Source organism: Hevea brasiliensis, chromosome 15 (genome assembly GCF_030052815.1).
Source record: "Hevea brasiliensis isolate MT/VB/25A 57/8 chromosome 15, ASM3005281v1, whole genome shotgun sequence".
In the NCBI taxonomy this organism is placed as follows: domain Eukaryota; kingdom Viridiplantae; phylum Streptophyta; class Magnoliopsida; order Malpighiales; family Euphorbiaceae; genus Hevea; species Hevea brasiliensis.
The window spans coordinates 58,615,999-58,629,102 of record NC_079507.1 but is presented as its reverse complement, the minus strand read 5'-3'; the positions used below and the strand labels follow the sequence as shown (position 1 = coordinate 58,629,102).

Sequence of the window (13,104 nt, the reverse complement as noted above, 5' to 3'; positions counted from 1 at the left end):
TCAGGATTTCAAATTCCATTTCCAACACTCTTCCCCAGGGTATCTCTTCATTTGACTAAGAACAATGGCAGAAGATATGCAGCAACTAGACCATTAAATGTTAAATTCCAGGATTATCACTTGCTTATAAAGATTTTTGCTAGAAATCATTGACTTCTTAATCATATCAAAGAAAGCGATAAAGGGAAATGAAAAGGACGGACTAAAGGGGAAGAAAAATAATTCAAAGCATACAAGAATCCCAATAATTAAGTACATATGTGACAAGTTAATTTTTTTCAGTTTCCATAAACCTGTCTAAGTTGAGTGGTGATTGTAAATGCAAAAAGGAATTCCTCCCCAAACCCGATTAACTGCTCTCAGTGGAGAAAGAAATCACAACCTTGGCACCCAGATAACCTATAAGTAAAGTTGTGATCAACTTACCATGACAAATTGACAAAATTTTAGCACACATGTCAGAAGAAGAAAAATTAAAAGGCTATCAACTTGAAAGTTGATGCATCTTTAATGGGACTTCAGAAGTCATCAATCAAAGAGTGCAACTCCCCACGGAAACTAGAAATTTTGTCTGCCTCAACAGCCATGACTAACCCCATTAACCTGTAGTTTCTTACCTGCAAAAGCAATCAAAATCCAAAAACTTAACATCCTACTACAGAAGCCATTGGTGGCACAAAGAACCTAGCAAACCATAATGAATCAGTAATCAATTCTTGTCACTCTAAAAGCATAAATAAAAGCACATTGGCATCTAAAAAGTAAAGAAAGATTAAGACAATGTGAGAGGTATGTATTTAGTGACATGAATGCTCTTAAAGTAAGCAGCATTTCACTATATTATTTCAATAAATTTTGCATATCAAGAGCATTCATATACATATATATATATAGTCTGAGTTCACGAGTGTTGTGTTTTACCAGAATTATAGAGTTAAAACACACAAAAATGAATACAAGTAGAAAAGCGTTTGATTTCAACAGTAAATTCATCAGATCACTGATATTCAGTTTGAAATTAATTTCTAAATTACCAATGCAGCCTCATTAGGATAACAGCAATGTTACTTGCCTCATGAGTTGTTACATGCTCTGAGTGCAAAGGAAAATAGAAAGACCACAAGCAGAGCTGAAAAGTATTTGGAAAACAATCAGTGAATTGCCAAAGAAGCAGCAGCAGCAGCATCGTAAGCATAATGCATTATACAGATGATACCAAAGAATTTCTACCTTGTGAAAAATTTCATCTTCAGGCTTAATGTATATTATCAATTCCTCATTGTGACTGCTTTTCCCTTTTTTGTGGTCTGCATTCTTGTGCTGTAGTTTCAAAGCCACATAGAGAAGAGAGATCATTAATTTCAATGACAGATCCTAAAGAAATAAATCATAAAGGGATGATGACCAGCAGCAGATTCTAGAATGGGAATACCTTGTAAATTTTACTCACAATCAAATATGACTTGAAGCAGAAAGCCTTCCTGAGCTCCTCTGTCGGCTTCAACAATGAAACATGAAAATTTAGTAAGCAGATGAATTTGAATCCCGCAGGGTTAAGAAAGAGATATACTTGTTATTCTCACCCATTCCACACAACATTCTCATCTAACCTCATCTTCTGTAGCCCATAAAACTTCATCGAAAAGAGCATTATAAAGAGTTGGCAAAAGTTGGACAGGAAGATTGGCGACACGCTGAGAGACCAAGATACCTACATCATGTGCTTGCTCTGCCCAAAGTAATCTCAAATCATCTATTACATTTCTGTCAAGACAAACTTTGAAGAGAAACTCCTTGATCTCCATGATACATTTATGATCCTAGTAGGAACAAGCCCGTAATTCATTAGCCAGCACAAGTGATATGTAATAGGTCTTAAGAACTACTCGGCACACCCACTGGTTACCAGTAAATTAAAATCACAACTAACATGGCATATCATTCACAGCAGATGTTTGATAGGAAAGGAAATCCTCCACATGCTCTTACAAGACAGGTTCAAAGTTAAGATAGTCAAAGTAGTAGGCAAGTTTTGGCCATAGTGGGGTTCAGCTTTGGGGATCTTTCACAGATATATCATTCTCTACACAAAATGTGCGCATAAAAAGTTCCTTTATTGATTAATCCACTGAAAACGTTACATATTGATTCAGCTAGTGAGGAAACTGGCATGACCATGCATCTAAAAGAATTTGGTTAGCAAACACATAGCAACTACTAGACAAAGTCTGGGATTAAAATATTTAGCAAAATTACGTTAAAAGCAGAATCAGGGTGGCACAACCTTTTTGTTACTTAAGTTAGAGAGGCAGACAATGAGACCCTAGGTTAGAACAACTTGTATTCAGATGAAAATTAAGTAGCATTCTATTCCCTGAAAATTAGAGAAGTTGAACGATTAGAGTAACAGACTGCCCCTCGTACTTCCATCCCAACAAGTAACAATATAATTGCAGAAACTAGCCATTGTAACAATACCGAACTTGAGAGAACAACGAAATTAATACTTAAAACTTACCAAAAGAAAGAAAGAACAGAAAAGCACGCTAAAAGTATAAATGGCTTGCCTTATATCTCCCCAAGTTAAGGACTGAAACAACAGAAAACAGTCCATCATCTTCATCATCTTCTATTTTAACAACAGTCCCCACTGTGGTCTGTCCCAATATCAAGTCTACAAAACCACTCAAATCCCACAGCTTATCATCAAGGTAATTTTGCAGCAACATCTTCACTCCATGAAAATCATCAGGTTTAGGATCAAAGAAGACAAAATCTGCTTGGATAACTCCCTTCAAAACATAAACATCAAATCCCATAAAATACAGACTGCAGTGACACAAAGAGACTAGCTAGAAAATGAGCTACTATTTCCACGCCTTCCACCAAAATAAATTGCTTACTTCGAGCTCTTCTTCCTCAGAAGACTCAGACCGTTCACTCTTCTCTTCCAAGGATTGCTCAACAAATCCATCTCCTAGACACAACAACATCAAACTATATGAAACAGATAGCAAATCTCATATTGATCAAGAAGACTACACTCAGATAATAATACCTGGTGAACTAGGAGAAGGTCTTTGTAGCTTCAAGTCAGGCTTTTGACGCTTGCTTATGTAAGCTGTGGCAAGATTAGCAACTGTTCGAGCAAAGGAGGAGAAGGTCACTGGCCGAACCATCGTGGATCGACTGTGCCTTGTCGTTCTCCGTGGCACCATTTAGATAATCAATACCGCTAAAAAATTTGCATTCAAATTCCATCAATAAACAACAATATAGCATGAAAAATAACATATAGAATTCACAAAATCCTCAGTTCTGTTCAAATCCCAGTGGCAGAAACAAAAATAAACAATCGATGATATAAAGAAACAGATGAAACAATAATTACATACCGAGATTAAACGCGAGAAGTTGAGGATCACATAGACAACAAGAATGGATGAACGAAGATGAATTAAAGGAGAAGGTGCTTGGAATTAAATTGCATTAGGGTTTATCCGAGGTTCTCCGCCACAGCATCTCCACTGGGCTCTCAGGTCAGATGAAAGACGAGCCCATTTATGTATGGCTTACACATTTCCAATGGACCAGCCCAATGAAATCCAGTTAACCGCTGGACCGCGGTTGAAAGGCAGCCAGAGTTTATTATTATTATTATTATTATTATTATTATTATTATTATTATTATTATTATTATTGTTTAAGTTTAAAATTAACATTAAAAAATTACAGCATGAAAAATTTTGGCATACATTATTTTATTTACAATGATTTTGTCATATTCATTGATTTTGATGTGTGAATTCTATCATAACTAACGAATAAAATTTAAAATAATTTTTTTTTCTAAATAAATACACATTATATAAAAGATTGATCATTTCAACCTTTATTTTAAGTAATACTGAAATTATTTTTTGAAATTGTAAAGTCTAGAATTCAAACTCCTGGAAGAATCAATTGTAAATGATTCAATTTGTAAGTAATGTTATCATTTTTGTAAGTAAATTTATTAACTTTATTTTTATCAACAAACTCTTATTTCATTTAAACAATATTAAATTATTAAAAATAAAAAAAAAATGTAATCCAATGTGATATACAACATTTAAAATATTTAATAAATTTATCATAAACGAATAAAAATGAAATAAATGAATGAGCATACAAGAACAAACTTTAACATTGAAATGTCCCCTCATATATTTTTTGGTAGGAAGAAGAGATAAACAAAACATAACAAACAAGCTACACTAAACGGGCATAAACGACTCCCCTCTCATCATGCATCAGACAGCCAGTCCAACAAGTCAGGCCGAGGATTCTGCAAATTATGAACCCCAAGCTCACACCCCACAACCAACCCGGCCAAATTGTCGGCATACCTATTGGCTTCTCGGAAAACATGCTTAATCTAGACTTCCCAATCACGACTGCAAAGGTTTTGGATTGAATTAATAAACAGTATATTTAGGTGAAGTGAGAGAAAGTTTTATAAAGCAAAATAAGATAAGATAATAAAAGGTAAAATAATGAAATCTCTAAATCCATTAATTTAATGAGTTAAAAAAGTGAGAGTAATTGTTAATATTGAGAATAATAATTTAGTAGACTAACATCATTCTCATACCCTAATATACTCCATTTTTAATCATTATTTATATCTTAATCAAGATAATATTATAATACTATTAAAAAGATTGTCTCCACTTTGAAAACTATGTTGTAAAACTTAAATTGAATTAAGTATCACAACAGAATTTTATTGTCTTTATACCGTTGGAACTTTCGATTGATTGTCATTATCATGAACCTCATAACCATAACAATAAAAATTAAGAGTTAATTACTTATGAAAAAATAACATAAAAGTTACATGCTACAAAAAAGGGATATTAACTTAATAAGGCATAATTAAGATACAAATATTGATTATGAGAGGGGTAAATTAGTCTAAATAATTTTTATTAATTAAAATGATCATGGCCTTGACATGTGTAGTTATGAAAATAGGGATTGCCAATGTAATTTTCAATTTAATATTCTATATTTTTAAAAGTGTTATGAAACAAGTGATAAAATAAAACTCGCAAATTTTATAATTAAATAAAATTATATATTTTTTTCTAAAAGAAATTAAAAAAAAGGAAAATTGTAGCACGAGGGAATGCACCTTTATTTTAAAAGTCATTCACCAATGTTTTGTGCAGTAATAATTTAATTTTTGTTTATTTTTAATTTTTATTTAATTCAAATAAAGTAATAATAATATATATTAATTTAAATTAAAATAATTAGTCGAATTAAAATTTTGAATTAATATTTTTTCATTTCATTTATTTTGAATATTTGAAAATTGATTAAATTAATTTGATTTTTGATTTAATAAAAAAATTAAAATTACTAAATAAAAAAATATTAATTTAAAAATTTCAATTGATCAGCTACTACTAAATCAATGGATATTATTAAGGTAACATTATTTAATAGTAATAATTAAATTTATAATTAAAAAAGTTAAAATGAAATTTAAAATATGTTATGTTCAAAAATTTTAAATAATTTATATATAATAATAAGGGTAAGTTAAAAAGAAATTTGAAGCTCCATTGATTTTTGTCATCCCACGTCATACTCATGCCAACAAACTTATGGTAATCCCGTAATTCCGCACTCAATTTGAGGTCAAAATTGAGCCAAGCGAACTTCTTAAAATCTCTTCTCAAGGCCGAAAGTTACTTTCTGATTCCTTCTCCCATTTCTGTCTATCGAGAGTGAGTAAATCCAAAATTCCGAATTCCGGAAATCAGAACAAAAATGGAGTCTTTTGAATCCAACTGGATCAACGAAGATCACCAAATCAACAACACTCACGCCGCCAATAACACAGATCACGGCTGGCAAAAGGTCACCTACACCAAGCGCAACCGGAAGCAGAAGCCAGCGGACTCTGCCTCCGCTGCGAATGCTGGTAAAGTCAATGGAACCGCCATCCCCAACGAAAAGTCTAACGTCTTCCGCTCCTTGGAGCAGCAATCTGAAGAGCGCCGCCGCCGAATCATCGAGTCTCAGAGAGCTGCAATTGCCGCTGTTGAGGCTCCGGTGAGATCAAAGCACCGATCTGACGATGAGGACGAAGATGAGGATGATAGTGACGATGCTGCAGTTACCAAAGGAAATGAGAAGATGGAAGAGAAGAAGGTGAAGCAGAAGAAGCCAAAGAAACCGAAGGTGACTGTGGCAGAAGCTGCCGCGAAGATTGACTCGGCTGATCTCGCTGCTTTTCTTGCTGATATATCGGTCAGTAATATGATTTAATTTTACGTGTGATGTGGTGAATTTGGGAGGAGTGAAAATTGACAAATTGATCTTTTGATGGATTGTGATTTGTTTAGGCATCGTATGAGGGTCAGCAGGAGATACAGCTAATGAGGTTTGCGGATTATTTTGGAAGAGCGTTTTCTTCCGTGAGTTCAGCTCAGTTTCCATGGGTGAAGTTTCTCAGGGAGAATACGGTGGCGAAAATGACCGATGTAAGTTACAGATTTTTTTTTTTTTTTTGACTGCATGTATATTTCCTTTTAAGACTCCAACAACGAGATAAGAATTCTGTGAGATTGCGATGGATTACTACAAGAAATTTGAAATTTTTTATTTGATTGCAGTGAAAGTTTGAAGCTTTTATCGTCTATCTGCATTATCCTTATTCTAACTTGTAGCAGTGAGGTTGAACTTTTTCTCATCAAATCTGTGCTTGTGCTTCCAGTAATAATGGATTTGGATTTCTTTTCTTTTGATCCTGCTGGCATTTAATTTTTTTGTATCTACGGTTCTTGTATTATTTGGGTTTCTAGTTTCACGCATATCTGCTGTGGGAGCTTCTGATGAATTTCATCTTGGATGTGTATCCTGTTCAGCTGTTATGCATGGCTTAAGAATTTCCCAATCTCTAATGAATTTTGGGTCCCTGATGGTTTAATTATGTATTTGATTTCAGTGTGTGCTAATATTAAATTGATTGGTGAGATGATGATCTTTAATAGCCACTAATTGAGAATTTTATTACCTTTTCTTTGCTTAAGCATCCTGTTGGTTTATATGATAAGCTACAATTCTGAGATTTGATTGCATGTTACTGTCAATGTTAATTCCATTCTTTTGATATCATGCTATATGTGATTGGTTGTCAATAGAGATTCTAAAAGTTTCACTTGGCATGTGGACTTGTTGAACTTTTTACCTTTTTCTTTTGCAATTTCTAATGAACTAATCGCTAGTTTATTCTTCAACAGATTCCTCTCTCTCACATTTCTGATGCTGTTTATAAAACATCAGTAGACTTTATTAACCAGCGCTCCATTGAGGCACTTGGTTCCTTTGTGTTGTGGTCTTTGGATAGCATCCTTGCAGATTTGGCAAGCCAGCAAGTTGGATCAAAGTCTGCTAAAAAGGGTGTGCAACATGTATCGTCAAAATCCCAGGTACTATGTTGAGAGAATAATGGTTCTTTTTTTTTTTTTTTTTTTTTTTTTTTTATCTCATTAAGAAAAAAGAAAAAATCCAATTTAGTATCATGAAAGCTTAATTCAGAGTAACATGATTTCTTTCTTTCTTTCTTTCTTTTTAGTGTGTGCATGTGTTGTGCTTGCCGAATGTCTTGATTAATTGGGTTTTGAATATTTATTAGTCATTTGACTTCACTTCTCAGACTGCTTTTAGTTATTGCTTTAAACAGTCCGTGTTGGTATTCCTCTGTCTTCAAGAACGTTGGTGTTTGTGGTCAATTGGATTTTAGGAGAACATCCTCTTAAATGAAAATGAATTTAACATTATGGAAAACTAGATTTTGCACTTTGACACTATGAAGATTAAGGTGATCCTTGACAAAATAAGTTTTCAGTTTGTTTTGCTAAGATGAACTTAGTTGCACTGCTTCAATAAATTAGTTAAAGGGTGGCAATTAGAGCACATGCTACTTGCTTGTCTCAGATATTCCCATTTACAAATTCCATCTGTTATTGAGATATCTACTAAACATTATTCCTTGGGTGGTTGCAATTATTTTTAACCATATGAAAAATTGAAATCGAACTTTTGAGTTATAGCTTGGCAGAACCAATACTTTTGTGATGATACTACATGCACACACAAATGTACAGCTTGATCAATTTGGGGGACAATTTTATTTATGTTCATGTCTAAGAAATTATGATCTGTGTCTAGTGTTTCCTGGAAATGAAAGCTTATGACTGGATTCAGGATTGATCGATAAGACTTCATTTGTAATACTACCTCCGTCCACTTTTATTTTTCACTTTTTAAAAGTTATTTTGTCCAAAATTTTCTGTCACTTTGAGAAGATTAAGGTGCATTAATTAATGTTTTCCAATTTTACCCTTATCTCTACTAAGTACAATAATTATTTCTACAATTTTCTATAACTTATCTCATCATCTCCCTCTCTCTCCCTTTTAATCATGTGAGATAAAGGGTAATTTAGTTAAATTATGGAGAATTTTGTTATAATTTAGGTAAGTTAATTGCTTTCTTACTCACCATGCAAAATCCTTAAACATCATGTAAAAGTGGACAGAGGTAGTATCATCTTTCTAAATTAGCAATTGGATTTGCTTCTCCACTAGATACTTGTTTTGCTGTCTCTTTATTTCAGCTTATGTTTTCTAATTCTACTATTTTCGTTCTCATAACCGTACTACAGAATTTTTCTAAATAAATTATGTATTTTTAATGTTAAACACGTGTTTCTTTCATGTGGATAAAGATCAATGAAAATAAGACTATTTACTTAGTCTGTTGTTGACGCTTTAGTAAAATGACAGGTTGCTATCTTTGTGGTTCTAGCAATGGTGTTGCGAAGAAAGCCTGATGCTTTAGTTAATGTATTGCCAATGTTGAGGGAAAGTTCAAAGTATCAAGGACAAGACAAACTTCCTGTTGTTGCATGGATGATAGCCCAGGTAAACGAATGACAATATAGAAGTTAGCACCTTGCAAGATAAACGCTTGTATCCACTTTCCTTTTTCTTTTTTCTTTTTTTAAAACGAAGTTTTTTATTAATATTTTAGTTGCGAAAATTCTGTTTGTAGGTCTCTCAAGGAGATTTGGCTGTAGGGTTGTACTCATGGGCACATAACCTCTTGCCTATAGTGAGCGGCAAAAGTTCTAATCCACAGTCCAGGGATATAATTTTGCAGCTAGTAGAAAAGTATGCAAGCTTTGTAGTTTTACTTACCTTTTCCTTTCTTTTCTTACTTTTCAGTTTTTCTGTAGGAGAATTGAGTATTTTGTTTGCAGAATTTTGTCTTCCCCAAAGGCTTGTACAATTTTAGTGAGTGGTGCTGTTCGAAAGGGGGAGCGCTTGGTGCCACCTTTTGCATATGAGATACTATTGCGAGTAACATTCCCTGCATCATCAGCTAGAGTAAAGGTGGTCAATGTTTTGGATTTACATTACCTGTACTCAGATATACTGTAGATTCATTGATCTTACTTTCTATTGTATGTGGTGATTTGTGCAGGCTACTGAGAGGTTTGAGGCAGTATATCCTATCTTAAGAGAGGTGGCTTTGGCTGGCTCCACTGGAAGCAAAGCAATGAAACAAGTATCATTGCAGATACTAAGTTTCGCTATTAAAGCAGCTGGAGAAAGTACGGAACTTAATTGATTCAGTTGTGTTCTTCTCCTCGAGCTACATATGGAAAATGATAGTTTTTCTTAAAACTGAGGGTGTTTTAAACTGTTTTGAACAGGCAATCCCGAGTTATCCAAGGAAGCAGCTGGCATTTGTATCTGGTGTTTGACCCAGAATGCTGAATGCTACAAGCATTGGGTGAGCTATTTCTTTTTCTTATTATGAGTTTTTTGTTCACAGAAGATGGTTATTTTAATTTTAATTTTTCTGTTTATTTATTTATTTTTATGTCTTCATTATGTGAATTTATTGACTTTTGTTCTAAACTGGAGCAACAGGATAAGGTTTACGAGGAGAATCCAGAAGCTAGCATTGCCATTCTTAAAAAACTTTCTGAGGAGTGGAAAGAGGTCTCTGTGAAACTGGCTCCTCTTGACCCTCTGAGGGAAACTCTGAAAAATTTTAGGCAGAAGGTAATCACTTGTTCTTTTTAGCAACTTTCATATTATTTGATGACCGTAATTAAGTTCCTATGTAAAGGCAGTTGACTCACCATCACAGTTGCGAGCTATAACAGAATGGTTGTCTGTAAAGTTCAGTTACATTAATGTAGGTGTAATAAATTTTCTAATTCTCAGTTTATTTTTGCCTATAGAATGAGAAAGCTTTGGCAAAGGGAGAAGATTCTGCTCACCAAGCATTCTTCAGGGATGCTGACAAGTACTGCAAGTTGATATTGGGAAAGTTATCCCGTAGCCATTGTTGCACAAAAAGTATGGCCTTTGCTGTCATTGCACTGGCTGTTGGTGCTGTCTTCCTTTCGCCAAATATGGAGTTCTTGGATTGGGAGAAACTGGTTGTAGTTGTCAACTCCCAATTCTCTCGATTCTCTTCCTGAGTGGGATGTCATACTGATATCGACGACCATTGGTGCAAAGCATCAAGTTGTTTTTAGGATACTAGTTTTCTTCAATTTTGTACTTCTGATTCTGATTAAGAGAAAAAGGAAAAATTTTCAGCATGATATTTATAGTCTCATTTGGTGATTCACATACAGTATGAGGAACATAGGCTGTTATATTCTTGAAAAAAAATATGCAGTGCCCTGGAAAAAATAAAGATGAGGAAAACCATCTGATGGGGGTGTTGTTATTTTAGCAAGAATGTCAAAAAATAGTTTGATTTGAGCTTTTTGTGGGTATCAAAGACTAGGCATCTATTTAAATAGACAAGTAGCCGCTATCTGTTTGTTTCCATACTGATAATGCGTCTGGAAAAAGAAGGCCCATTTTACTGTGGGCTTGAAAATATGGCTATAAAATTAGAACAGTAAGCTATCGGCCTAGCAAGCAAACCTTGAGTGCAAGATACAAAAATGTCCAGTTGGGAATGCGATGGTGTTGAACGCTACTGCGTAGGGCATTAGGTTTCTCGTTAATCAAATTCCTTTTGTAGAGGTTTTTGTTAGCTTGGGAGCTTGGTTACGGGAGGGTGCTGGCGTAGGTGAATAGCCTTGTTGTTTGTCACGCTGTCGAGGGGAATGATGTTGCTCTTAGCTGCAATGACCATCTCATTGCTCTAATCAAGGACATGATTAAAGCCAATCGGTCTGATCAGATTTTTTTATTTTTATAGGGAAGCTAATAGTTACGCCTCTCAATACATGTTTTTCCTCTCGGTACAATTTGTTTGGCTAGTCTTCCATTATCTTCAGTTTTCTCTCATTAGGTTGCTCCTCTCTTGTTAAAAAGAAAATGGTTTTACTCCTATCAATGCAATTTTGTCGAGAGAATTGATGGCAATAAAAGATGTACGGACACAAATTTCTGATTCTCTCATTATCTGAGAGATCACTACAGAAGGCAAAGAAAGAAGAGAAATTATGTGGTTTGCAACAATTCGGAGTTCAAATAATTGTATAAAAAAGATTCTCAGAAGAGATCCCATTAAGTTATTCGATACAAGGGAGCTTTCCAAGGGCCCTAAGTTGTGAAAGAATTGTAAGCAATTTTCAGTCATAATCTTCGGGTGTAGCATAAGGGTACTTGCTAAACGCATTTTTGACTTGTGATGGGTTTTCAGGTGTAGACCATGGATACTTCAAGGATGGATCCCTTGGAAATTTCCTGAAGTTCAGAAATGGTGCCCAAAGTAGTATCCTGCACAAGGTGGAAAATAATTCAATTGTTTGCCAAACATTGCAAGAAGCACAACATTTTTCCTTTTTTTTTTTTTAAATTTTTCCTCTTATTTATTGGGTGCGAATCAAGAATCTTTACGCAATTGAATTTAATCTAATGTGGTTTCTTCGGGTGATTAGCTAATCTTGAAAAGGGGGGCAAACTTACCCTGGAAAGAAAATGAAGACAAACATGAACTGTAAGTACATCTCAAAGAGCTTTCTCCTGTACCATCTTACCCTAAGCCAGTTCATGATTATTGGCTGCCAATTACCATAATATACTCGCATTAGTTTCAGGATCAACATAAGGCGATTATACAAAAGAAAGCAGAGGAATTTTGATGGAATTCACTCACTGGCATAATGAGGAAATACCAAAAGGCAACAATTGCCAATTGTATCAAAACCCATTTCAAATCCTCCTCATTATTCACCCCAGTCACTGCAAATGCTGGCTGCTCAACCTGATTGAGTTATTCAATCTCAAGAACTGGGATTCATGGCCAAGACAAAGAAAACGAGGTGATTAAGGACAAATCAATTTCCATATCTTACAGTGGCCAAAAGTGCACCAAGTTGAACTGCCAAGCTGAACTTCTTCACATCATTGTTGTCTTCAGGCTTTCTACTGATGCTCGTAACTTTCTGGTGTAAACATGAAGAGTTGTGCAATTGATCAAAATTACTATGGAATTTTATAATTTCAAACAAAGAAAAAGAGAAAAAAAAAATGTTACCCTATCAAGCTTGTCTGCGCGGATTGGTTTGTATTTAACTATAATGTAGAGAGGGGGTTTTCTGCAGTAAGGCTGAGGAGAGGGACAAGGCAAAGCCTTGGGGATTTGCAAGCTGAAAGAGCAGCTCATGTTAAAGCCCTATATTTGTTTCCTTATCTCAGTTTAATCTTTCATGGGCACGCAAGGGAAGGGGAAGAGAAACTCCAAATTTCTTAGTGCATTCAAGGCCACAAAATGTATTATAATCTTCTTTCTTCTAGTAAGATGGTGATAGATCATTGGACCATCTCTCATCACCAGATGACATTTACAAAAAAAAAAAATTCTTTTTCTTTCTCACTTTTCAATTACAAATTTTGGTCGAGGGGATTTGTCCATAGAATTTCTATTAATTATTCCACATATATCTTTAGGCCCACTTGTTCACTAGTGGCTTTGTTGATATATTATTCTCAAAAAGACCACAATCTCTCTTGGAAATTCAGAAATATCCTATGGAAAACAAATTTCAGAAAAAGGAAAAACCCC

The 13,104-nt window shown here is 34.5% G+C and overlaps 3 protein-coding genes across 5 annotated transcripts; 1 reads left to right on the top strand and 2 right to left on the bottom strand.

Annotated features, from left to right (window-relative positions):
- Positions 1-205: 205 nt before the first annotated feature.
- Positions 206-3,533, bottom strand: LOC110669756 (protein BCCIP homolog). The gene is made up of 9 exons (XM_021831527.2): positions 3,396-3,533; positions 3,059-3,235; positions 2,904-2,977; positions 2,568-2,792; positions 1,611-1,820; positions 1,433-1,498; positions 1,231-1,320; positions 1,073-1,129; positions 206-617 (listed from the first exon to the last, which is right to left on the bottom strand). Exons 2-9 carry the CDS (start codon positions 3,216-3,218, stop codon positions 519-521), a joined length of 981 nt encoding a protein of 326 aa, XP_021687219.2. The 5' UTR covers positions 3,219-3,235; positions 3,396-3,533; the 3' UTR covers positions 206-518.
- Positions 3,534-5,731: 2,198 nt separating this feature from the next.
- LOC110669741 (uncharacterized) lies at positions 5,732-10,844 on the top strand. 2 transcript variants are annotated; one of them, XM_021831502.2, is made up of 10 exons: positions 5,732-6,303; positions 6,399-6,536; positions 7,296-7,484; positions 8,844-8,981; positions 9,112-9,230; positions 9,296-9,452; positions 9,544-9,673; positions 9,776-9,855; positions 9,996-10,130; positions 10,313-10,844. In XM_021831502.2, the coding sequence occupies exons 1-10, from the start codon at positions 5,821-5,823 to the stop codon at positions 10,553-10,555; spliced, it is 1,812 nt and encodes a 603-aa protein (XP_021687194.2). In that variant the 5' UTR covers positions 5,732-5,820; the 3' UTR covers positions 10,556-10,844. The 2 variants fall into 2 exon arrangements, with proteins under 2 accessions (XP_021687194.2, XP_021687196.2); XM_021831504.2 differs by having other exon boundaries at positions 5,733-6,303; positions 9,320-9,452; positions 10,313-10,681.
- Positions 10,845-11,555: 711 nt separating this feature from the next.
- LOC110669742 (NAD(P)H-quinone oxidoreductase subunit L, chloroplastic) lies at positions 11,556-12,811 on the bottom strand. 2 transcript variants are annotated; one of them, XM_021831506.2, is made up of 5 exons: positions 12,577-12,811; positions 12,395-12,484; positions 12,196-12,294; positions 12,006-12,100; positions 11,556-11,816 (listed from the first exon to the last, which is right to left on the bottom strand). In XM_021831506.2, exons 1-5 carry the CDS (start codon positions 12,703-12,705, stop codon positions 11,669-11,671), a joined length of 561 nt encoding a protein of 186 aa, XP_021687198.2. In that variant the 5' UTR covers positions 12,706-12,811; the 3' UTR covers positions 11,556-11,668. The 2 variants fall into 2 exon arrangements, with proteins under 2 accessions (XP_021687198.2, XP_021687197.2); XM_021831505.2 differs by having other exon boundaries at positions 12,196-12,303; positions 12,577-12,806.
- Between the last annotated feature and the right edge of the window lie 293 nt (positions 12,812-13,104).

Excerpts from the sequence above, each read along its gene's own strand:
- LOC110669741 (XM_021831502.2), top strand. The coding sequence starts at position 5,821 with ATGGAGTCTTTTGAATCCAACTGGATCAACGAAGATCACCAAATCAAC. Across the intron at positions 7,485-8,843 it reads ATGTATCGTCAAAATCCCAG|GTTGCTATCTTTGTGGTTCT; the intron begins GTACTATGTTGA and ends GTAAAATGACAG. Across the intron at positions 8,982-9,111 it reads TTGCATGGATGATAGCCCAG|GTCTCTCAAGGAGATTTGGC; the intron begins GTAAACGAATGA and ends TTCTGTTTGTAG.
- LOC110669756 (XM_021831527.2), bottom strand. The coding sequence starts at position 3,218 with ATGGTGCCACGGAGAACGACAAGGCACAGTCGATCCACGATGGTTCGG. Across the intron at positions 2,978-3,058 it reads ACCTTCTCCTAGTTCACCAG|GAGATGGATTTGTTGAGCAA; the intron begins GTATTATTATCT and ends TGTTGTGTCTAG. Across the intron at positions 1,821-2,567 it reads TTAACTTGGGGAGATATAAG|GATCATAAATGTATCATGGA; the intron begins GCAAGCCATTTA and ends TGTTCCTACTAG.
- LOC110669742 (XM_021831505.2), bottom strand. The coding sequence starts at position 12,705 with ATGAGCTGCTCTTTCAGCTTGCAAATCCCCAAGGCTTTGCCTTGTCCC. Across the intron at positions 12,304-12,394 it reads TTGGTGCACTTTTGGCCACT|GTTGAGCAGCCAGCATTTGC; the intron begins GTAAGATATGGA and ends TAACTCAATCAG. Across the intron at positions 12,101-12,195 it reads GGTATTTCCTCATTATGCCA|CCAATAATCATGAACTGGCT; the intron begins GTGAGTGAATTC and ends GGTAATTGGCAG.